The sequence below is a fragment of the Vulpes lagopus genome, chromosome 10 (genome assembly GCF_018345385.1).
Source record: "Vulpes lagopus strain Blue_001 chromosome 10, ASM1834538v1, whole genome shotgun sequence".
Taxonomy (NCBI): domain Eukaryota; kingdom Metazoa; phylum Chordata; class Mammalia; order Carnivora; family Canidae; genus Vulpes; species Vulpes lagopus.
In genome coordinates this window covers 74,621,536-74,647,578 of record NC_054833.1, presented here as the reverse complement: position 1 = coordinate 74,647,578, position 26,043 = coordinate 74,621,536, and the positions used below count along the sequence as shown (strand labels likewise).

Below are 26,043 nucleotides of genomic sequence, written 5' to 3'. Positions count from 1 at the left end.
GCTGAAGGCAGGTGCTAAACTGCTGAGCCAGCCAGGGATCCCGTTTTGTTGTCTTTTAAAGGGAGATGTTAATAGGGTACTACCTACCTCATTGGTTTTTATAGGGATTAAATATACTGTGCCTAGAAAAGTTCCAAGTACATGCTAGGATACGTCACTATTATTATTATCATAAAAATCAATGATGCTGTCCCCTAAAACTGTTCTTTAATATAGACTAAACTCTTAGATATTAGATATTTTCTATTTATCTGTTTTCCTGTTTTCTAAATTTCCTGTGCCTTATGTGCTGCTGAAGCCCATTTATTGAATTTTTAATTTTAGTTGCTATATTTTTCTATTCTAGAGTTTCTGCTTTATTCATTTTTATATTCTTTGGTGGAATTTGCAATTAAAAAAATTTGTATTTGCCATCTTTTCCTCTGTTACTTGAACATAATTAGCCACAGCTTATAAGGACTTTAGTTAATTTCAACATCTAAATCAACTTTGTATGTGTTTCTATTGTTGAATATTTTCTTTTGTTATTTGATTGTCTCTCTCATCATGCTATAATGTAATGACTGTCTAACATTATGTAGGACAACTACAAAAGCTTCAGGTGATGTTATCTTTGTCCAGGAGACTCATTCTTTTTTCTGATAAGGAGACTCTGTGTGTGTGTGTGTGTGTGTGTGTGTGTGTCTGTCTACTCAGCAACTCTGGTAGAAGCACATGGAAAGGCTTTGAATTGAACAGACTTTCAGAACTAATTCATACAAACTCACCCGTGCATTTAGCCGTACATTCATTCATTCATTATTCATTTATTAAATACTTATTGAGGTCTACTTTGTGTCAGGTCCTCTATTGGTGCTGGGGTTTTGGAAGGGTAAACCCTGCCTTACAGAACTTTTATTTTCATGAGGGGAGATAAAAAAATAAGGAAGTCATATTATATGTGGGATATGTGCCATGCAGAATTTAAGGCAGGAAAAATGAATAAGGAATTCAGGATAGTGAGTGGGTTTGCAATTTTAGATAGGTTGACCAGGGAAGGTCAGTTAAGATGACATCTGAGAAAGCATTTTAGGAGGTGAAATAAGCAGCCTAATTATTTTTCCTACAGAATATGAACAATAATACTTCTGTTAGAAGATTAAATATAAATATATATAATGTATGTCTTAATATACCTCAGTGCTGATACATAAGAATTGTAAGAATTGTTCAATAAATGGTGATTTTGTTTTCTAGTTGTGTGCTTCATTTTTAGTCTCTAAACTTTCAAAGTCTCCTTTAAAAAAACTTTTTTCAAAAATATTTTTTCAAATTTTTATTTAAATTTCAGTTACCATACAATGTAATATTGGTCTCAGGAGTAGAACTTAGTGATTCATCACTTACATGGAACACCCAATGCTCATCATTAAGTGCTCTCCTTAATGCCCATCACCTATTTAGCCCATCCCCCACCCACCTCCCCTCCATCAACCCTCAGTTTTTTCTCTGTAGTCAAGTTTCTTATAGTTTGCTACTCTCTTCTTTTCCCCCCTTCCCATCTGTTTCATTTCTTAAATTCCACATTCCATACGATTTGTCTTTCTCTGACTCATTAGCTTATCATGATATACTCTTAACTCCATCCCCATCATTGTAAATGGCAAGATTTCATTCTTTTTGATGGCTGAGTAATATTCCATGGTGTCTGTGTATGTGTGTATCTGTGTGTATATGTGTGTGTGTGTGTGTGTGTGTGTGTGTGTGTGTATGCCACATCTTTATCCATTTATCAATTGATGGATTTTTGGGTTCTTTCCATGGTTTGGCTATCGTTGATAATGCTGCTCTAAACATCGGATGTATATGCCCCATTCGAATCTGTGTTTTTGTATCCTTTAGTTAAATACCTAGTAATGTAATTGCTGGATCATAGGGTAGTTCTTTTAATTATTTGAAGAACTTCCATACTGTTCTCCAGAGTGGCTGTACCAGTTTGCCTTCCCACCAACAGTGTAGGAGGGTTCCCCTTTCTCTGCATCCTTGCCAATATCTGTTATTTCCTGTGTTGTTAATGTTAGCCATTCTGACCAGTGTGAGGTGGTATCTCATTGTGATTTTTTTTTAATTTTTTAAAAATTTTTATTTATTTATGATAGTCACAGAGACAGAGAGAGAGGCAGAGACACAGGCAGAGGGAGAAGCAGGCTCCATGCACCGGGAGCCCGACATGGGATTCGATCCCGGGTCTCCAGGATCGTGCCCTGGGCCAAAGGCAGGCGCCAAACCGCTGCGCCACCCAGGGATCCCCTGTGATTTTTTTTTTCATTGTGATTTTGATTTGTATTTTCCTGATAATGAGTGACACTGAGCATCTTTTCATGTGTCTGTTAGCCATCTGGATGTCTTCTTTGGAAAATGTCAATTCATGTCTTCTGCTCATTTCTTTTTTTTAATTTTTTATTTTTAATTTTTATTTTTTTTTCTTCCCATTTCTTAACTAGATTATTTGGGTTTGGATGTTGGGTTTGACAAGTTCTTTAGAGATTTTGGATACTAGCCCTTTATCAGATATGTCATTTGCAAATATCTTCTCTCATTCCATAGGCCACCTTTTAGTTTTGTTGTTTCCTTCGCTTTGCAGAAGCTTTTTATTTGCTCAAGTCCCAATAGTTCGTTTTTGCTTTTGTTTCTCTTGCTTCTGGAGATGTGTCTAGCAAGAAGTTGCTACGGCTTAGGTCAAAGAGGTTACTGCCTGTGTTCTCCTCCTCTAGGATTTTGATGGTTTTCTGTCTCACAGTTAGGTCTTTCATCCATTTTGAATTTATTATTTATTTAATTATTGTTTTAAAATATTTATTTATTCATGAGAGACAGAGGGAGAGACATAGGCAGAGGGTGAAGCAGGCTCCCCGCAGATGTTACTGTCCAGTTTTCTCAACACCATTTGTTGAAGAGACTGTCTCTTTTCCATTAGATATTCTTTCAGGCTTTGTCGAAAATTAGCTGACCATATAGTTGTAGGCCCATTTCTGGGTTTTCTGTTGATCTTTATGTCTGTTTTTGTGCCAATACCATACTGTCTTGATGACTATAGCTTTAAAAAGAAGGAGGCTATTTTAAAACATTTAATATTTAATTGAAATTTTGTTGTACTAAGGTATTTATTTCTTTAACATTTTTTGCCGTGGAAGAGTCATCCATAATTGCACTATTTCCTTTTCACATTTAGCTGTTACCTGTATATATTTACATATTTGTAGTTAGTATACCCATCCTTTTATGTCATGTATGCATGAAAGAGAGGAGATGTGTACTTTTCTCACATAACATCACACATACTTTTTTCTATAATTTCTTAACTATAAATGTCCACAGATTATTTATTTATATTGATGAGTTACAGTTTTTAAAATCTTCCTGTAATTGCGAGTTTAGTTCTTGACTCAGCAGCTTCTCAGTGCCCCCCCTGCAATATGTAAAGGAGTCTTTATCCTAGCAGAACCTCACAGATGAGGATACTAAAGTTTGCATAGGTGCAATGACTCACCTCAAGTTTTACAGCTAGATAGTAGCAGAAGCAGTTTAGAGCACATTCATTCATCTCTGAAGTTCCTACTCTGCCAGCACTGCTATCAAGAGTGGACAACAAAATGGAGCCTAGAGCTTTGCCCTCATAGAGCTTAGACTCTGGGTTTGGGTAAGGGCATGATAGTAAACAAGTGAAAAATACTTGGTAAAATAGTTGTAGATTATTAATAGTGATGCAAAGGATTAAACAGGATTGTGACAGCATCATTGGGGAGGAGAGAGCATTTTGGAGAGATCCAGAGAAAGCCTTTCTGAGCTCAGGCTGGAAGGATAAGGACGTGGGGAGCGGGGACACTGGCGAGTGGCAGGTGTAAAAGCCCTGTGGGAAGATAGGGCCCGCTTGTGGGGAGAATGGAAGTTGTTTGTTTCAGTGTTGGGGTCTAAAGAAGTGAAGAGTAGAATGTTAAATGAGGCTGATGTGGAAGAGCAGGTGCTGCAGGGCTTCCAGATCCATGGTGATAAGCCGGGGCTTCAGTTGCAGTGCCAGGTAACGCCAGTGGAAGGTTTAGTGGTGCAGTGTCAAGATCTGAGGTCAAAGTTGCAGGTTTTTCTTCTGTCTCATGAGGTTTCTTTCTTTCTTTTATTTTTTTAAAAGGTTTTATTTATTCATGAGACACAGAGAGAGAGAGAGAGAGGCAGAGACACAGGCAGAGGGAGAAGCAGGCTGCCCGTGGGGAGCCCAATGTGGGACTCGATCCCGGGTCTCCAGGATCACGCCTTGAGCCAAAGGCAGAGGCTCAACCACTGAGCCACCCAGGCGTCCCTCTCATCAGGTTTCTAATTAGAAAGGCCATGTTTGTTTGTTTGCTTAAGATTTTATTTATTCATGAGAGACACAGAGGGAGAAGCAGTCTTCCCTCGGGGAGCTTGATGTGGGACTTCATCTAAGGACCCTGGAATAAGGACTTGAGCCAAAGGCAGATGCTCAACCCTGAGCCACCTAGGCTCAGTTTCATGACTATAGTCATGTAGCTGTAGTCATGTTTCATGACTATAGCTGTTGTTCCTAAGGGTCTACCTGTCTTCAGATGGTTACTCCAGTTTACTGCCCTATTGCCACCACTCTTGATGACCATTCAAGAAGCACTTGCATATATTTACTGGCCAGTGTTAATAGATATGGTTTTCTTGTGAGGTGGATGAAGTTGTGGGGAAAGAGGGAGGTGAAAGCAATTTACAGTGGCTTAAGCATTAGCTGCACTGCTTCTAGGAAGCCGTTAATCAAGACATGAGAACAGTTTTCCCGCATCTGGGGAGACTTGTACTTTTAGGGATGGCTTTCTTGGCAACTGTTTACTCTTAAGATAATCACAGCACTGTGAGGGAGAAGCATTAAGCTCATTCCAGTGACCTTTTTGCTGGCCATCAATTGTGATTCAGAATGAGCATTAGTAAGATCCCTGGCGTGGGAAACAAAAATAACACGTCCTGTTCTTTGGTTTTGACAAGACAGGCTGACAAATTTCTCTTTATTTCCTTCCTGAATTGTATTCTCTGAACTAAAGGACATTCCAATGTGAATTTCCCCTTCACTCAATACAAGTAAATCTAATTTTTAAGTCAGTGGGATGGACCCGGCCTTCTAAGAGTTGCAGTGTTACCAGTTGATTACCAGGATTGGTTCTTTGCTTTAAATACATTTTCTCCTTTATTTGTCACAGTTACCTATTGGTCAGCAGCTGTTTTCTTCTTTCCAACTGTAATATGTGGAAACTGAGTGTCAGGCAGGTAAAGTGTCTTGCCCAAAGTCATATGCAGCAAGTAAGTGGCAAAACTGGGAAACAAGTCAGAGGTTATCTGGCTTCTATAGCTGAGCCATTCTTTTTCTTTTGAATAAATGATATAGGGGCAAGCCCCAAAATTAAAAAGTTACAGAAGTACATCCTGCAAAAAAATAAGTTACCCTCCCATCCCAGTCCCTTTGGTCTCCTCCCCAGAGGCAGCTACTGTTGTGAGTTCTCAGGTGTGTGATTTTTACACTTTGCTGGTCTCTTTTTTAGTAGAAAGTGGAAGGCGGGCAGCCCAAGTGGCTCAGCGGTTTAGTGCTGGCTTCAGCCCAGGGTGTGATCCTGGAGTCCCGGGGATCGAGTCCCGCATCGGGCTCCCTGCATGGAGCCTGCTTCTCCCTCTGCCTGTGTCTCTGCCTCTCTCTGTGTCTCTCATGAATAAATAAATAAAATCTTAAAAAAAAAAAAAAAAAAGAAAGTGGAAGGCACAGGATCGAGTAACTGTAGTAATCGAGGTGCTTAGCTAGGGTAGGTGGCCTATGAGAAAAAGGAGCTTTTTCAAAATACATATGTCCTGTTTTGTTCCTCCCAACTATTATTCTAATTCTGTAGTTTATGGTGAGGTCCCTAAAGAAATTGTGATTCTTTTCCTTGCATCACTCCACTGAGAATGCTATACTGTTGAGGTATTATTAAAAGGCCTTCTATTTGCTCAGAGAAGGAGGTGGGACTTTCTCAAGAAAGGCAAAGGAGGTTTATTGGGAGGATGGCCTTTGAAGTGTACCCTGAAGAATGAGTTCAGGGAAATAACTGGGTATTCCAGGTGGAGAAAATACCAAGAACAAAAGTAGAACAGGAGTCATACGTGCAAAGTGTTAGATCAGATGTCAAAAGCTCAAATATCATGCAGGCTAGGCAGGTAACCTCAATGATATTTAACATGATAAATGCCAAACAAAACAAAAGGATAAATGCCAGTTGACTCTTGACCTTGCTGTTAGGAACCTAAAAAGAACCTTTGCTGTGTTTCTGTACAAAAGAGTACACAGTGTGTATTTTTTGATATTCAGAATTAAAATTTTAGATGGGCGAGGGGCTTATGCTATATTTCACTGTTTATTTTTATTTTATTTTTAAATATTATTTACTTATTTATTCATGAGAGGCAAAGAGAGAGAGAGGCAGAGACATAGGCAGAGGGAGAAGCAGGCTCCATGCAGGGAGCCTAACGCAGGACTCGATCCCAGGTCTCCAGGATCAGGCCCTGGGCTGAAGGCAGCACTAAACTGCTGAGCCACCCGGGCTGCCCTGTATTTCACTGTTTAAAAGTTGTAGCTTCATTCTTGGAAAGTTTGTTTTTGGGATGTCTGGGTGGCTCAGTGGTTGAGCATCTGCCTTTGGCTCAGGGCGTGATTCTGGGATCCGGGGTCGAGTCCTGCATTGGGTTCCTTGCAGGGGGCCTGCTTCTCCCTCTGCCTGTGTCTCTGCCTCTCTCTCTGTGTCTCTCATGAATGAGTAAATTTTTTTTTTAAGTTTTTTTTTTTTTGTATGGTAAAATTAGTAATTCTTTCCCTCTAACTTTTAAACATAAATGGCATTTAACATCTTCAGTGTGTGTGTGTGTGTGTGTGTGTATGTTACAAGAGCCAATCATGGGGTTCTTTCCTATTTTGAGTTCAGCTTTTTGGAAGCATCCTCCCCCATTCTCCTGACATATCTGTTCCTCTCCAGAAGGGTTTTTTTTACCCTGAAGCAACATCATTTATATTCTCACTTGAGCATTCTGATATCTTGTTTTAGGGTCCTAAAAGTAGATCTTTAAGCAAAATGAATGAACTGCGGTTTGCTTCATGACAGGTCTCTCCACTCACAGTTCGAAGGACTCTAGCTTGCTAGGTCTCATTTGATCTTTGTCATTTTAGCACTGACAGTAAATCACACAATGGTCATACTTTTCCTTAGATATATTTCCTTGTATCTTTTACTTGTCACATCAGGATCATGAAAATCCTGCTGCCCATTAACTTTGTCAATTTAAATAGGACCCCTTGCAAAGCACATTGGATAAGCATCAGTAAAGCATAACATGGGATGTGTGTGAAGGCATCAATCATCTGTCTCTTGCACCCACTTCTGTCATTTTAGCACTTTCTGCTCTCTAAGAACTCAGAATACCAGAGGGGTGGACAACTGAAAGAGAGAGATGAAATGGTTGATTTGTTTAGTTGCTAAATGCAGCTGGGACAGGTAATTAAACAGTCCTGCTCCCGCAGAGAAGCCTGCAGCAATGTAACATGAAGTCTCAAAAACCCAGCTGTACTCAGATTTAGATTCAGAACTAATATTAGGTAGGCCTCTTTCAGATTGACAGATTTCATAAACATCATTTCAGGTTTATTTGTTCAGCCTGATTGAAGATGGAGCATGTGTGTTTAGTTCATGGTTTAAGTTTCTAGGGAGCGTGTGCTGTTTATAGATAACTGAGAGAATAGCCTATAAGGGTATAGCCCTCTGTCTGGAAGGTGAGGGATTCCATGGGTGACCGTCTTGCTGTTCCTCTATGCTCCAGCCTATTACTGACTTGAGCTGTTGCATGAATGTGGTGGGGAGTGGGGTCAGCTGAATGAAAAGCTCAGGATTAGTAACAGGGGCTGAATGAAGGGATTGGATCAGTTCCCTCCTTAATCCTTTTATTTTTTTTATGGGGGCATATTTTTAAGTAGGTAGCAACAGTGTGTTTGTAAAGCAGTGTCTTTTAATTTGGGCACTTCCATGCAGAAATTGCTATCACCATCTACTCAGTTGCTCGAACAAAAATTTAGTAGTTACCTTTTTCATTAACCCCCCACAAGCAGAGCCCCCCAACAGGCTCTTTGTAGAGCTGATGCGATCTTACCCTTCTTTTTTTTTTTTTTTAAAGACTTTATTTCTTTATTCATGAGAGACACACAGAGAGACGCAGAGACACAGGCTAAGGGAGAAGCAGACTCCTCACAGGGAGCTTGAAGGGGGACCAGATCCCAGGACAGGGATCACGTCCTGAGCCAAAGGCAGACGCTTAACTGCTGAGCCACCTAGGCATCCCTTACCCTTCAATTCTTATTGCAAATCTCCCCATCTCTGGGAAGCCTACCCCGATCAACTTTCCAAAATAGCCTCCACCAGTGGTGTGTAGTATCTTGACCCTCATTAGTTCCTTCATAGCATTTGTTACAATTAGTAGTTATTTGGTTTTCACTTGCTTGTTGGCGAATTGTTTTCTTTGTTGTTGTTGTTGTTGTTAAAGATTTATTTTTTTGAGAGAGAGAAATTGAGAGTGTGAGCAGGATGAGGGGCAAAGGGAGAGAATCTCAAGCAGACTCCCTGCAGAACACAGAGCCTGATGCAGGGCTCCCATCTCATAACCCTGAGATCACTTGAGCCAAAATCAAGAGTCAGACGCTTAACCAGCTGAGCCACCCAGGATCCCCTGTTTGTGAATTGTTTTCTTACTTGTTTGTATCTGCCTGCCCTCTTGCTTATTTATTATCTGTATTTTATACTAGATATTAGTGCTGTGGGGGGTCAGGACTGTTTCATTCACCTGATTCCAGATCATAACTCAAATCCTTGCATACAGTTTATTTTATATTCTATAAATATATGCTAGATATCATGTCTAGACAAGATTGTAGATTGGTGATATATTGGTAAGGGTCTAGCTCTCAAAACAACAAAAGAAATAAAAAAAAGCAACCCAAATTTGTAGCATTTACCAGTATCTGTGGTATAAATAGTCCAACCATGGCAGATTTCAAGCCACCAAAATGACATCACTGAATACTGAGTTGGGAAACGATTCACAATAGCACTTCATCATTTCAGATTTCTCTGTGGGAACAGAGCTAATTAACTACCTTCCCCAGCTTCATTTAGCAACTCAACAAATCATCCATTTCATCTTTCAGTTCATCCCTTCAGTAGTACATAAAGAGAGTATTTAGATAGTTTTTAGAAAGTATTTCTACTGTACATGTATAACAGATAGAAGTCTCTTTAAAAAGGTAAAGTGTAAAAATAACTAGGAAGTGATGGATTTTGAGTGCTTGTTATATTTATTTTTAATATCATTTATTTAATTGTGGTTCACAGAATTTAATTTTTAGTGATAGCTACATTTAACAGCTGACTTGCAAAATTCCTGAAAATTGAGCAATCTCTTCTTGCAAGCAGTCTTCATACCACTTGAGATGACCTATGGATGGATGCACTGACCACTCTTTGCTCCATAACAAAGAAAGGGAGAGAGGAGGCAGAGATGGGTGGGTTAGTTCTTATTACAGAAACATATCTCTCCTTTTATTCTTTTTTTTTTTTTCAAATTTTTATTTATTTATGATAGTCACAGAGAGATAGAGAGAGGCAGAGACACAGGCAGAGGGAGAAGCAGGCTCCATGCACCGGGAGCCTGACGTGGGATTCGATCCCATGTCTCCAGGATCGCGCCCCGGGCCAAAGGCAGGCGCCAAACCGCTGCGCCACCCAGGGATCCCATATCTCTCCTTTTATTAACCTCCTACTACTAAAGAAAAAAACTAAAAACCAAACATCAACATTAATAAGGAAACATGTCTTCTTCTGGTTTGATATACATGATTTGGTACAATGACTACACAAGACAATGAGGGGACAACAGTGAGAAATAGAGAAATCACAGACGGGACAAGAATAAAATCAATGTTAACCTTCCATTTAGAGCACTAGAACATCTTCTTGCCAGAGGTAGTTGTAGATTCTGAAGTGCTTGGTGGTCAAGAGCACTTAATTTTCAGAAAATTAGCCCAGGGCCAGAAGTCCCTCGTGCCTGTTTTAAGTCATTGAGGTCTTGGTGTGCTGGATTGCTTACCAATTCCCATTTGTCTCTGTGTGTATAGTGGGAAGGAAATGAGCCCCAGATGATGTCTGGAGGAAGGCCTGTAGAACTCTGGGGACTCAGTGGATGACTAAGGGGAGGTGACAAGTTCAGAGATGAGGGATCTTAGAGAATAGGAAATATGAAGGAAAGAGCCATGTTGTGGGTGCATTGCCATGCTGTATAGAATTTTCTATCAAATATATAGCTAGAGGTGGGTCTTGTATTTTTAGATAAACAGACTATAGGTAGAGGAAATATAAATCATAACTAGTACCATTTACCACATTTGAGTTTATATAGCCACAATGAGAAATCATGAGCTCCATCTTTAAAAGTCAAGAGAGTAGAGTTTGGTGAGTGCGTTTGACCTTTGCCGCCAACAACACCAAGTCTCATCTCTTTACTTTGACATTGGCTAGAGTTTCTTAACCCTCAACTCATATCTGAGCCCCATATGAATCCTTCTAAGCCAATAGCATCAATCCTAGGATGGAATAATAATTGCCTTCCTTATTACATACCTACTGTCCCTCAACTAGAAATTGTTCTCACTTAAGTTGGTGAGATGGAAAAGGAGTTCTCGGTGAGATGGAAAAGGAGTTCTCAAGTGACATATCATTTTTCATAGATTAGTTTAAAAAAAAAGCATTTAATGAGTCCATGTTTAGTGCCTAGTACTCTTGTAGGGCCCGAGGTTATAGAGAGCAGAAGATATAGACTTTGTATTCGGGGATTAAGCAGAAAATAGGGATTCTAAACACAGTAGGTCGTGAGCTGTGATAGAGATCTGTACAGGGTGGTCTGGGACTCCAAACAGAGGCACAGTAACTCAGATATCAGGAAGGGCTTCCTGGAAATGACACTGCCTTGGTATTGAAGTGTAAATGGAAAGTAGGTAATAAAGGGAACTAGAATGTTCTGGGAGGTGGGAAACCCTGCAGAGAAATGAAACATGGAATACATACTGGGAACTATAGAAGGTTTGGAAAGCCTGCTACTTAGAATGAAGGCAAGACTTTGTACATCTATATCTCCATTCCTAGGGAATCTGAAAGGAAAAGAGGAGTGAGGACAAGAAGACAATTATTCATATTTTATTGGTGGCTAGTTTTCCCATTACTGTCCTCTCCTGGGATCTTGGTGATCTTATTCAAGAGGTGGGGTTTTCATGTCAAAATAATACTTGATGGAGGATTAACAGCTGGATGTGTCTTTGTCACGTTTGATGTTATTGCTTTGTGTTTTGCTACAGCTGCTGCCCATTCACACTCTGAGGCTTGGCATGGAAGTGGATTCCTTTGATGGGCACCATTATATCTCTTCAATTGCTCCAGGTGGTCCTGTTGATGCACTGAACCTCCTGCAGCCAGAGGATGAACTTCTTGAGGTAAGGTTTCTGAGAGATAAAAGACACAGAACAGGAATTTCTAAGTTGTAGGAAAATGTATTTTTATAAGAAATTCACTGAGTTACATTACAGCCCGTGTAATGTGAACTACTGAAATTGAAAAATACTTGGAGACTATCTTTTCAAGTATACAACATAATATTGTTAACAATGGTCTCCAAGTCACCGTAAGAGTAGATCTTAAATGTTCTTACCACACACATATACACCAAATGGGAACTATGTGAGGTGATGAATGTGTTAACTAACTTCAGTGTGAGAGTATTTCACAATATAGATGTATGTCAAATCATCACATTATCCACCTTAAACTTACACAATGTTATGTGTCAATTGTATCTCAATAAAACTAGAAAAAATGAAATAAAGGCAAAGAAAAATATAGCCTATGTAATGATAAGGAAAACAGATAATATGTTTTCAGTTCATTTTCCCCATCTTTTAGGACTCCTCAGATGTCCTTTTGAGTGCTTTATTTAAGTGATTGAGAAAGAAGCTAATGTCCCATTTTAGTTTGATAGCATAATTAGGTTTTTGTATTGTTTTGTTTTAGCAAAATTCTTTCTAAGAGATGAATTCCTACCCCATGTTTGCAGCATGTAGTCACATTTATTTGCAAGTTTTATTGGTTATATTTAAAAGAGTTAGGCTAGCTGGATGACCTCAGGCTCCCCAGCCTTCTTTACTTAGAGCAATTCTAGAGTACTTCTACTCTGATATGACCTTGAGAGATTTTGTTAGATTGAATAGTTCTAGAGCTAACATAACAAGCAAACAGCATTGAATCTTCTAGTTTTACAGACAGGAAAATAAAGCTTTGATTTTCCCCAGCTTTATACACTTATAGCATGAGGACTTTAATTCATGTTCTATCTCCCATTTCACTGTTTTTTCAAATATACTACTGGTTGTTAAATTTTGTCATAAGCATGGGAGGGCAAGATATTGGAGTCCTGTGTTAAGATGTAGTAAGTTGCTGATTTTTAGAAGTGCTCAAGGACACTGGGTGTCATGCTATATGTTGGCAAATTGAACTCCAATAAAAAAAAAAGTGGTCAAGGAATCATACTGGGATGCTTATTGAGGAATAATGCCTTTGGGTTTTACTGCATGACTTAAGGGATTTTTGGTTTTTGTTTATTGTTTTGGTACTGAGATCATATCTTTCTCTTTTGATTGCCAGGGCACATACATAGCTTTATGGATATCACACATGATAATCTATAGATTAGAGGCTATTTCTATACTGTGTAGTTTTTAGGTATTAAGAAAAGAGATATTTTTGTTTGGAGAGAAGTGGAATTAGTGAAAACCAGTTTGATTATTGTTTTTTTCGTGAGGAATATACATATATTGTATATGTGAAACTAATGTAATGTGACAGGTTAACTACAATTAAAAATTTTTTAATTCTTGTATTTTAATTTTAATTCTATTATTAAAAAAGTAATAAACTTTTTCTCCAAAAAAAAAAATGTATATATAACATAGAATTTACCATTTTAACCATTTCTAGTGTACAATTCAGTGGCATTAAGTATGATTAAAAACTAGAATGTGGTAAGTGATAAAGGATTATTGGCAAGTATGAAGGAAGTGTGCATGATCCCAGCCATCAACTGAGTCCTCTGTGCTTTAGCCAAGATTATGATCCCATGGGCCTTCCATCTTGTAATGGAATGTGGTATAATAAGAGTAGTATACTTACATTCTTAAGTAGAGATTTCTGGTGAAAAAACTGGAGATAGGGAGTGAAGCACAGGTTTGAAGTCAGAAGAGCTGCTTCTGTTTTTAAATTTCCCACAGCTTTACATCATGTCCTTTGACATGTTACTGAATTTTTAACAGTTGTTTTTTTTTATCAATAGATGCCTGTCTCACCATGTTTTTGTGAGGATCTAATGGAGTATCATCAATGTAAACTTTATTTGAAAGATTTTACTTATTTGAGCGAGTGTGAGCAAGGGTTGGGGGAGGGCAGAGCAGAGAGGAGCAAAGGTGGGGGAGGGGGAGAAAAATCTCAAGCAGACTCCATGCTGAGCGTGGACCCTGATGCAGGGCTCAGTCTCACAACCCTGATATCATGACCTGAGCCGAGATCAAGAGTCATACACTTAACTGGCTGAGCCACCCAGGTATCTCTTAAACTTTATTTTTTTTAGCATACAGTATTTTAATAGTTTCAGGCATATAATATAGTGATTCAACAATTCCTACATCACCGAGCTCTCATCACAAGTGCACTCCTTAATACCCTTCACCTATGTCACCCACTCCCCATCTACTTCCCCTCTGGTAACCCTCTGTTCTCTGTAATTAAGAATCTCCTGCTTGATTTGTCTCTCTTTTCCCCCCCTTTGCTCATTTGTTTGTTTTCTTAAATTCTACAAGTGAAATCATATTTGCTTTTCACTCACTGCCTTGTTTCCCAGCATTATGCTCTCTTGCTCCATTCATGTCATTGCAAATGGTAAGATTTCATTCTTTTTTATGGCTGAATAATATTCCTGTGTGTGTGTGTGTGTGTGTGTGTGTGTCCGTCCGTCCATTAGTTAATGGACACTTGGACTGCTTCCATGATTTGACTATTGTAAATAATGCTGCTATAAACATTGAGGTACATGTATCCCTTTGAATTAGTGTTTTTGTACTGTTTGGGTAAATACCCAGTAGTGTGATTGTTGGATTGTAGGGTAGTTCTATTTTTAACTTTTTGAGGAACCTCCGTGCAGTTTTCCAGAGTGGCTGCACTCATCCATGTAACCTTTAAAGCATTATCTCACTGTGAGATCTTGGCAGTATTATCGCTGTGAAAAGGCATAAACAATCTTTATGGGATAAGATGAATGAGGATTGAATGAGGTAATGTAGTGGGATAATACTTGTACAGTATTATGTATTCTGCAAATGTGTACTGTGTGTGTTTTCTAATCAGAAAGTCTGAATGATTGAGACTTGATAGCACTTAAGAGGGTCTCAAGTAGGAGGGCCCAGAGAAATACTGTGAACTCTAAAATAAAAATTGGCCTATTCTGAATAACCAAATATAGAAATAAAAAAAATCTCTCTAAAGTTAGCCAAATAAACTCCTGAACCTAAAGTGTGTGTGTGTGTGTGTGTGTGTGTGTGTGTGTGTGTGTATAGTGTACTCCTTAGAGCTTAAAACCAGAAACACAAATATGCTTTGGGGTTAGGACATTGTGCCAAGTCTCAGCCCAGAGCAGCTATTTACAGCAGCCATAAATCCTCTTAGATAGAAGTTGGTAATGGGAAATGTGACCAATCCCTTTAACAGTAGAGAGTAGTGAGGAGGACTACCAGGCACTGCTATAATAATTGGAGACAATTCAAATGAATAAGTAATGAGCTAAATAAATATTTAAATGTACTCCAAGATAAAAACCTGAAAAGTGATTTTCTAATTTGTTGAAGTAATGTGAAACACAAACTAAGGCCTGCATATGCGTAGAATTCTTGCTTTGGTTGTATCTGCTTGCTTTGTTTTCAGTATAGAGTACTACCCGTTTGGATGATCTTAGAACTTTCTATGTTTTGGTACCAGTTGGCACTGAGGACATGATGTGACCAGTGAAAGTTGACTTTCAGTTCTAACAAGGAAAAACCTTTATCAGCTGCTGAACTTGCTGTCCCCTGGATCCCTTTCATCAGTCAGAAAGTCTTGAGAGATGATATTTACTTTTCTGCCAGGGCCAGCACCCTGAAGCACATATGGGTCTCTTTACTCTGTGGTGATATCTCTGTAAATAATTAAGAGGCAGAGAGATGGTGTCTGGCCTGATGGCTAAGTGCTTGTATGTTGCAGGCCTGAGAGTGGCTCCCAGGGATGATTGACTTGAGGCTCAGGCTGCTGCTGCTGAGGTACTTCTAACAACCCACAGTGTCATATTCTCTGAGAATGACAGATTTTGTGCAAAGGTTTCTCCCAGGAAAGTCAGCCCTGTGATAGTTATCTAGACATTAGCACTGGACCTGTCAGAAATTAATGCCAGCCCAGAAATATCTTTAAAACCAATCATGCCACTGAACCCTCCCAGGAAGGTGAGAATCAGATGCGAAAAGATTGGTTGATGCCTGGATTATGCTCATGCCTCAGCTTTTGGGGAGTAGCAGACAGATTGGTTTTTAGTGGCACTGAGTCAGAACCGAGAGAGCTTCTGGAGCTTAAGTCAAATACATAAAAAATGAGAATAAGTTTACCTTTCTAAATAATGTTTGCAAGATATTATTACTGTGCACTAAAGCATGAAACTTAGATAATTTTGTGGTGATAAGCATTAAGCATTAGTAAGGAGTAGTTGGTTATCCTTTTGTTCTTTTAAGCATATGGAACACACATCAAACAGTTTGAAAACTGACACACTTCCTGTCCTTGAGGACTGTGAGCAGAGCATGTAAGAATAGAATGGAGGCAAACTTACATGTATATCTTTTCTATAGACATGATTTCTCAAGGATGGTATCAAGAGTTTATAGCATGTGAAAGAAAATTGTGAAAAATGATGCTAAATTTTGACAGCTGAGTATCCTAGATTTTGTTAACTACACATTGTAATTTGATTGATTTTTAATTGTAGCCTTAAAATTAGTGCTAATATCTATAGTGATATTTTAATGAAATGAAAAAGCAAAAGGAGATGGTCTTAGGAAGGCTAGCAATGATATTTAGTGTGTTTAAGGAGGGAAGTGTAGAGGTAGATGAGAGAATTCAGCATTGGAGGGTAGAAAAGAGAAATCATGACTGAGGTATGAAAAATTAGGCAGATCACTTGTAATCTGCACACATCTCATACTTCACTGAAATTCAGTAAAGGTTTAGTCTTAATTTTTATACGTTTGATTTCTAATGTTTTTATTTACTACTAAAATAATGTGGTTACATTTAGACCCTTTGTTCACAGAGAAAATAACCCTGTTTTTATTTTGATAGATTGTTGTGATCATGGGACTTTGTTTTTTTTTCCTTTGGGGCCTCTTTTTTTTTTAAGATTTTATTTATTCATGAGAGACACAGAGAAAGAGGCAGAGACATAGGCAGAGGGAGAAGCAGACTCCCTGTGGGGACCCTGATGTGGGACTCGACCCCAGGACCCCGGGATCAGGCCCTGAGCCAAAGGCAGACAATCACTGAGCCTCCCAGGTGCCCTGTTGGGCCTCCTCAATTCTGACTTAACCCTTTATCTTTCCAGGTTAATGGTGTCCAACTGTATGGGAAATCTCGCCGAGAGGCAGTCTCTTTTCTCAAAGAGGTTCCACCTCCCTTTACCTTAGTTTGCTGTCGACGATTATTTGATGATGAAGCTTCTGTGGATGAACCAAGGACCACCGAAACCCTTCTTCCTGAGATGGAGGTACTAACTAAATATACTGTGGTTCCCACAGGAATGAGCATTCATCAAGGATGCCCTGAAGAGTGTATTTAATATGAAGGGGGGCAGAAGTTTCCTTCTTCTTTTGACTATAGTAGTGCTCCAAGGCAATAATGCATAACTTTACGAACTGTTACTTTTCATTTAACATCATAAAACTTTTTTTCTTACTTTTTTTTCCCCTTGAAATGTTGATGACATTAATGTGCATGCACTTTGATTTTAGAGAACCTTTTTTTTATTTTTAGTAATTTCCTGGGCTCATTACCTTTGGCTCCCAGTTCAACTCAGTTCATCTTAAGTTTAAGATGCTGGTGAGTGTTGAGTATCTAATGGACTTCCTTTTTTCAGAGCCTTAGAAATATGAAGATCTATGACCAATTTCGAAGTGAGTAAAAATTGCTGTAAAAGCCTTCAGAAGGTCAGCGAATAAAATAACATTTTCTTTGCTCTTGGTACTCTTTTTTTTTTTTTTTTTAAAGAACATTGTGATTATGAAAACAGTTTTTTTTTTTAAGCCTGTGTTTTGTCATCTTATACCAGTTGTAAACTCATCTTTTTTTTTTTTTTTTAATGATTTTATTTGTTTATTAGAGCACCAGCAGTGGGGAGAGGGAGAAGTAGCTCCCTGTTGAGCAGGGAGCCCCATGCAGGGCCCAATTCCAGGACCCTGGGATCATGACCTGAGCTGAGGGCAGACTCTTGACTGACTGAGCCACCCAGGCACCCCTGTAACCTCATCTTTTATGCCACTTCCCCTACCCTACCCTCTCAACCCCCTTTTCCAGACTCTTACAGATTATAATTCCATTAACACCAGTTTAGACACGTAGACCCTTCCCTTTACTCCACTGTGGTCTGAGCTTCAAGATACATGGACCCTAATCGTGCCCCTACCATTTAATGATTGTTAATTTTTGAGCAAATAACTTGACTTGCTATTTATATTCTTTCTTTGAAAACTGAGGACACTTAGAGTACTTACTACCCTCATTAGTTTGCGTGAGAAGGAAATGAAGTAATCTGTGGCTCTTAGTGCAATGCCTCGCACATGCAAAGTGCTTGAGAAAAGTTAACTGTAGTGCTTGCCTCCTCCAGTCCACCCATCTTTGTTTCCTGATTTCCTAAAGTATGTAAGAGACTGGTACTGTCTTAGGGTCACAGATACCTTCATGTGTTTTAAGCTTGCTTTTACAAGAAAACTTAGCTCCTGTGAGCAGAGTCATGTTATCAGATTATTTTGTCTCTCATAGTGTTTTTATTCTGTACTAGGTGTGTAAGAATTCTTAGTCCATTATTGATTGAAAATCTCTTTTTAATGTTTATCTTTGGTAAAACATTTCAAGGAAGGGACTCATGTCACTTTTGTGATTCTTAGTATCTTTACTAAAATTCAATGGGGATGAGGGCTTACCTCTAAAGATTGATAAAAATGCCTTTAATCTCATTTTACAGGGTGTGTAAATCACCCATCTTGCTGACTCAGTGCTCCCATCTGTCATCCTTTACCACAATGGGTAAACAACAGCTTTGAATTATTCTAAATGTCAACCTTGCTGCCCATTAGTTGATTGCTTCCCATTCTGTAAATACAGGAGTTATGCAGGATTGATTGTATCAAAGTGATATATCTCAGGTTGGAGTACAATATCTTATATACCTTGGATGCCTTGAAATTTCTGTAAACTTAGGTTTTATAAGTGTGTACGGTTTCTTAAAATCCTGGCTTGCTTTTCTTCCTTCCCTCCCCCCACCCCCCCAATTATCCCCATATCATCTTGGGTTCTTTTTTATTTTCTTTTCATCTTGGGTTCTTAAGTCTTATCTGGTTAGGCAGCTCAGCCAAAATTCTAATGCTCATTAGTCAGTGAGGGTATTAAATGCCCCAGGAAAATATCAATCATATTGTATTAGCCATTGGAACTTTACTTTTTATTGGAAGGTATAATGTGTTCTTTTTAAATATCCTTTCCTCACATCAGACTCATATATACAGAGGTTATTGATTCAGAACATCCCACGGATTTCAAGTTTTGTAATTCAAGAACCCAGGAATCGTTCCCATGTTTAGACTCAATCCACCCATGGATTGAGTATTGACTTTCCATGTCCTGCAGGGACAGTTTGAGATCTGGACCAACCATAATTTAGAAAATGTTTCTGTACTTGCTGTAGCGTCTTACTCTTCCACATTAGAGGGGTCCCCTCCCTTTGGTTTCATTAAACGGATTTTCTTATGCAAGCCATTCAAAATTATGTTTGTAGGAATGATGCACTTTGATTTTATTTATGAGGAACACTCAAAATTTTTAAACTAATTTTAAAAATTATTATTTAGTCTGTAGTTGTATTTTAAAAAATTCAAGGGAAATGCAGTCAAAGATGGATGATTTGCTAATGTATTGAACAAATATTTATTGAGCACCTACTGCCAGCCAGGCTTTATTATGGGCTGAGTGGATAACTATTGGTAAACTCCATGATTGCCCACACAGAGTTTCCATTCTAGACTGTCATCTTGTTAATTGCTGAGGCTACAAAGAAAAAGAAGATAATCTTTGAGCTTCAGAGAGAAGGTCAGAGTATTTTGAGGAAGATAAATTATATGAAAACATAATACGGTGCTATAAATAGTATTAAAAACTGAAGGTTGAAGCAGCTCTTCTTCTGTGTAGTCAACTTGTTGACTCACTATCATTTAGCTTCCTAGAATGACTTCTAGCAATGACTCTCCCTAAAAGGAGGGAGGAGCTTGGAATAGGGGGATTTGGGAGTATGAAGTCAAGGAAAATAACCATGGACTTGTATTGGATAGTTTTGCCGGATTATGTCCTCCAAGACCAGATTTTCATTATTTCAACTCACTGAATTTTTTTTTAACCAGTTTTTAGATTTACATGATTCCCAAGGAATTGGATTTTTTCCACTATATTTTTCTAGTGAAGTTTTTCTTGAAAACTTCCAGGAGCCAACAGAAGTGGTTTCTCTTATGTCTGTACTATCCTCTCTCTGGCAGGCCTCTTTCTGTCTCTCACTGTAAATATAAATTCAGGTCTTGCTACTTATATAATATCTTATAAGCTTTGACTTTGTATAATATTTTCATTTTTCCTTAAATTGCATATTTTTCCTTTTATGCTTCTAATGGGATGACAGAACTCATTGAAGTATAAGAGGTCAGTGTTAATATTTTGAGTGAAACAGGTACTTTACATTAAAAAAATCCAACTGTATAAACAGTCTGCATTTTTTAAGTACTTGAATTTTCATGAAGATATACTAGAGTGTGTGTGCCCCTGTGCATGCCCCTTCTGAAAAGGTTAAAAAGATAAAGCATGCATGCCAATGAGAATTCCCAGTTGGAGAAGAAGCTATGAGATTCCCAATATGTTAATTCTTTTCAGAATTGAAAGGACGACGTTTGAAGCATTTATCCTCTTTGGTGTTTCAGGCTAACCACAATGTAGACATCAATACTGAAGAAGATGAGGAGGAAGAGTTAGCACTGTGGTCTCCTGAAGTCAAGATTGTTGAACTAGTAAAAGATCATAAAGGCTTGGGGTTCAGCATCTTGGATTATCAGGTATAAGAATCTATATTGAGTTTTTGGACAGATTTGTTTTAAAGGTATGTGAAGGGGATCCCTGGGTGGCGCAGCGGTTTAGCGCCTACCTTTGGCCCGGGGCGTGATCCTGGAGACCCAGGATCGAATCCCACGTCGGGCTCCCGGTGCATGGAGCCTGCTTCTCCCTCTGCCTATGTCTCTGCCTCTCTCTCTCTTTCTCTGTGTGACTATCATAAATAAATAAAAATTAAAAAAAAATAAATAAAGGTATGTGAAGTAGTAATTATTTAAGGCATTCTCTAGGGAAAACTGAATGATTTGATATGTAATGCTACCACCCAAAGATAGGTCTTATGATTTCCACTGTTACCTTTGCATTTAGTAGTTTTCTTAATTAATAAAATGATGGATGATATAATAATTGAACAGTGAAAGAAGCAGCAGTTTTATACCCATGGATACTTTTAGAGACTGGAGCTTGAAGAATTTTTTTATATGGAGGGGTCCCCCCCATTTTTATCGAGATTATTTCACATACCATAAAATTCATGCATTTCAAGCATGCTGTTTGGTTGTTTTCAGTCTATACTCAGTTGTGCAACCATCACCACAGTCTAATTTCAGAACCCTTACATCACCCTAGAAAGACTCGTCCACATTACAGTCATTCCCAGCTCTTACTGTTCTCTCTCTCCTCTTCACATGAAACTGTTGTTTTGCTTATCTGTTAATCGCAATGAGCTTGATTAAATATAAATGTTCTTGATGAAAATACGTATTTATATTCAACATGAAATACTATGTATAAATAGTATAAATAATACTATTTATCTATATATGTACTCCAATTGTAACTAAAGTCACTAATGCATTTGGGGGGTGGTGTGTAAAAGATCACAGTAGGATATCTATTATGTTCTATCAGTTTACTGGTTTACAGTATTTTTAGACCTGATTATCATGGGGAATTTAAAACTGTTGGCAAAAAAAATCTCTTCACTTTTAAGATGCATATTTTAATATTTTAGTGCTGCCTAAACACATTGTGGTTTAATAAAGCAAAATGTACTCTATCAAAGCACATAAAATGCCAAGTGATATAAAAATCAATTTTTTTTAATATAATAAGGCATTCGGGAACAGATTAAAAGAAAAATACTTTGAGCATTATGTAAGAACATTAAATTCCATATTTAAGTAGTGTGATTTAAGATTACTGAAATAGATTGTTCATTTTTGCTGGCATATTTCTGTGCCAGATAGCCCTCTCTGTTATTAGAATGTTTCTTTGGAATATTACTGAAGTATGATTTACTGATTCTAAATAATGCATATTTGGAGAAATATTTTTTAAAGGTTTTATTTATTTATTCATAAGAGACACAGAGAGAGAGAGAGAGAGAGAGAGAGGGGCAGAGACACAGGCAGAGGGAGAAGCCGGCCCCACGCAGGGAGCCTGACCTGGGACTTGATTCCGGATCCCCAGGATCAGGTCCTGGGCTGAAGGTGGCGCTAAACCACTGAGCCACCCAGGCTGCCCTGGAGAAATATTTTTATCAAGAAGTATCACATTGTAAGATTCTAGAAGTTTTTTTCTTTATTATTATTTTTTAAAGATTTTATTTATTTATTTATTCATGAGAGACAGAGAGAGAGAGAGAGAGGCAGAGACCTAGGCAGAGGGAGTAGCAGGCGCCATGCAGGGAGCCTGATGTGGGACTTGATCCCAGGACTCCAGGAGCACGCCCTGAGCCGAAGGCAGATTCTCAACTGCTGAGCCACCCAGGCATCCCTCTAGAAGTTTCTATATTGGTTGATATAAGGGCGTATAAAATAAATTACAGATACCATCTCAATTTTTCTTGCCCAATGTACCCTTATTACTTTCCACATGATTAATGATAAATAAGTATTTGCAGAATGATTGGTTGAATAAAATTTAGATTAGCCAAAATTAACTGGAAGTAAATGAATACATTCAATGAGACTTTTTTGTTAGCCGTTTTGATAATTAGGATTTAGTTTAGAAAACACCTTTCAGATGAAGTGTTGGATATTCAACTATATTTCCATTATGGTTGGAATCTATATGTATTTGAATTCTTTTTTTTTTTTTAAGATTTTTTTATTTATTTATTCAGAGAGAGAGAGAGAGAGAGAGGCAGAGACACAGGCAGAGGAAGAAGCAGGCTCCATGCAGGGAGCCCGACCTGGGACTCGATCCCGGGTCTCCAGGATCACACCCCGGGCTGCAGGTGGCGCTAAACCACTGTGCCACAGGGGCTGCCCGTATTTGAAAATTATATAATATATTATAATGGTGCTCTTACTCTCTTAAATGACATGTGTAAGTTTTATATTTTGAATATTGCCCATGTTAAAGCAGAGAAGTCCTTTAGAAATTAAAAAAAAAAAACCTCAATAAAGGAGAGAAAGGAAAAGTGGAGAGTCCTTAAGAGTTTAACCTCTAGTCAACAGAAAAAATTCTTGTATCAGTTCTGAGCTTTACACTTAAAAAAAAAAGTTCCAAATATGGAAATTCTTTTCCTCATTGCATTCATATAGGTATGCCTTAAGGCATGCTTTGGTTTTTCTTAATTTAATTTTTTTATAAAATTCTAGGTTTCTCCTCCCCTCTATCTTCCTCATAATCATCACTACACATGCAGACATTTCTGCACAAATTATATAAAGTAATTTTGCTGCAAAAGAAGTGTTAGATATTCCTCTTGCCTTTCTGCTTCTCAGAGAACTGATAGAAAAATATTTCATTTTTGAAATGCAACTTTGATTCATATTAAAGTGCTTGGCTTATTTACTTCTGTAGCTAAACCTTGGAAGAAAAACATTGCCTTAAACAATTTTTTCTTAAGTCAATATTAAGTATATTTACCTATTGTATTCAGCACGTATTCACCATTTGTCAGTGGTATGTAGAACTGTTAAACACTATGACATTTAGATGATACATAAGCACAATTTAAAATTTGGTTTTGGGCAAGTTAATTAATTGCATTATATTGTCCCTAGTTGTAATTAGGTAATAAATTCTATAGTTCAAAAAAATTTTTTACGAGGCCAGGTGAAGGTTTTGCAAAAGTCATGAAAGGCCGTGTTTTGGCTATTACTGTATTTGATGCACCCTGTATGAATTTATTGGGTAGCTGAATAGGGCTGATGCAGATCTACTTGCATCCTTTTTGCCCCTTAGCACATTTAGAATACTGTAGAAAGATCCCTGGCCACAGGGAGAAAGTTTTAGGAGAGTGGGAGAACTTCCAGGTTGTAAAGGACTGCATTAGCAGTATTGAAGAGATTGAAAATTTACTTAGCAATATTAATTTCTCACTAACTGGTTTTTCTCTAGAATAGTAAGAACTTCCCCAGAACTTGACAAAATTATATACAGCATCTGTTTCATTGGTGCTTATGCAATTTCTTCATCTATAAAATGGGAATAATGTCAAGCTCAAAGGATTGTTGTAGGTTAAGTGTACTTAAAAGAAGTAGGAAATGTTAACATTACTATGGGTATGTGGATATTGATAATTATCCAATTTAGAAAATAAACTAAAAAGTCTTGATATTATCTTGAAGGTATAGCCGTACTACAATGTATTTGAACCCTATCAATTTGTAGCTATCTAGTTAGATTAGGAAAATTAATAAGTAGATGCCTTTGTTTAGTGAAGTCTAAATTGAATTGTAAAATTATATTCTAAAATTAAGTCAACTCCTGATGAGCCGTATGTGAATTATCTAATGTGGATTATGGGCCAGCATTTGCTTTTTACATAAATTGAACTGAACCAACCTTAGGAAAAGATGAGTGAGCAGAGAAAGGATCTTGGCCATGGAACTATGGGGTAGCTCTCTGGATAGGCGAAAGTCTGAAAATGCAAAAAGCAAACTGGAAATTCATTTTCATGAAAGGCATTTAAAATAGATTGAGGCAAAGGAAAAGGAGAAAGCAATAGGGAAGAATAGTAAATATGATTCAGGGTATAAGCTGCCTCAGATGTTATAATAAAATGATAATAGCTTTATTGGCTCTGATTTGAGTGGAGGTAGAATATTTATTAGTCTCAAGTATTTATTTCTATGTCCTACTCCATGTAGTGGCTAGTTAAAATCCTGCCTTATATGTGTACCATATCAGAAGGCTCATTGGTCACTACAATGTCATACCTTATGGGATAGTGTTGTGGAAAACAACGATGTGCATAATTTATCAAGAACATGAATATGATGGCTTAACAATGTACTCTGTTTCTAAGCAACATAAAACTTCAGAAATTTGGTTATGACTTTTCACAGTATAATTTCTTGCCAGTTTTTACATATTGTACTTTAGTTATCTTAGTCTTGATTACGTGTATTGTCTTTATTCCTTGGAATATTACTAATACTCGTACTAATCCTAATAGTAATACAAATAAAACTAATACAAATCTAATAACAATAGCTAACATTTATTGAGTGTTTACTGTTTGCTGGGCACTGTTCTGATTGCTTTATGTATTCCTCACAAAAATCCTGTGGAGTAGGTACTATTATTATCCTCATTTTTGAAGTGAGGAACCCAAGACACAGAGAGGTCACGTAAGTAGTCCAAATTCACACATTTAGAATATGGCAGAACTGAAATATGAACTCAAGCAGTCGGCTCCCAAATCTATGCCTTTAAGCTACTATATTATGTTGCTCCTTTCCTTATGAGTGCATTTTCCAACAGGAGATCTTTGTACTAAATATATTACAGCAGATCTTCCTGTTTTTCCAGCTTGTAAAAAATGTCATATCGTAAGGACAAGCTGCTAGATGTATTCTCATTTTGAACGCTTACATGAAAGTTTAGTAAGTATTAAAAACTAATATAGAGTGCTCATATGCATTGTGTAAGAGCTAGTTTTGTTTATTGCTTCAAATGAAAATAATTACAAATTTAAGAATCCTAAATTAGTGTAACTAATTTGTTATAGGCTGGTGTTCAGTAATGAAGCAATTATTAGTTAGTGTCAGTCTGTAATTTTCTTCCAAAAAGCCTGAAATAAATTTGGAATTGTGTGGATTTCACCTTGAGTTGACCTTATATATTAAACATGGTAAGTGGATATTTTCTGGTGTTTTGATTTATGTTGAACTTTGAATAACCCCTCATGATTATAATTCACTGGAAATGTTTGACATTAGCCAATTTTTGAACATTAGCCATGATATTGCCATTCTTAATACTTTTGAATTTCAGTGATTTAGAAGATAAAATTTATTAACCAATAATTCTCCTCCATCCACATCCCAGTCCTCATTTCTCTCCCTTCTTGATATGGACAGACTCAATTTTTGCCAAAGTAGATGTTTTTAAAGACGTCAGGTTTTTCTTAGACATTAAAATAAAAATTAGCATCATAGCTAAGCCATGGAAAGGTGATTAACATAAATCCTGTTAGTAATATTTTTAAAAGTTGTTTTAAAGACCAAAGACCAATAAT

General features: G+C 37.6%; 1 protein-coding gene across 5 annotated transcripts in view; it reads left to right on the top strand.

Moving 5' to 3' along the window:
- Window positions 1-26,043, top strand: part of PATJ (PATJ crumbs cell polarity complex component) — a 359,628-nt gene that overhangs the window by 58,271 nt on the left and 275,314 nt on the right. For all 5 annotated transcript variants that reach the window (XM_041770677.1, XM_041770680.1, XM_041770678.1 and 2 more), the window contains exons 15-17: window positions 11,444-11,578; window positions 16,807-16,968; window positions 20,438-20,569. In XM_041770677.1, the coding sequence (XP_041626611.1) occupies window positions 11,444-11,578; window positions 16,807-16,968; window positions 20,438-20,569 (429 nt within the window). The remainder of the gene's footprint in view (window positions 1-11,443; window positions 11,579-16,806; window positions 16,969-20,437; window positions 20,570-26,043) is intronic.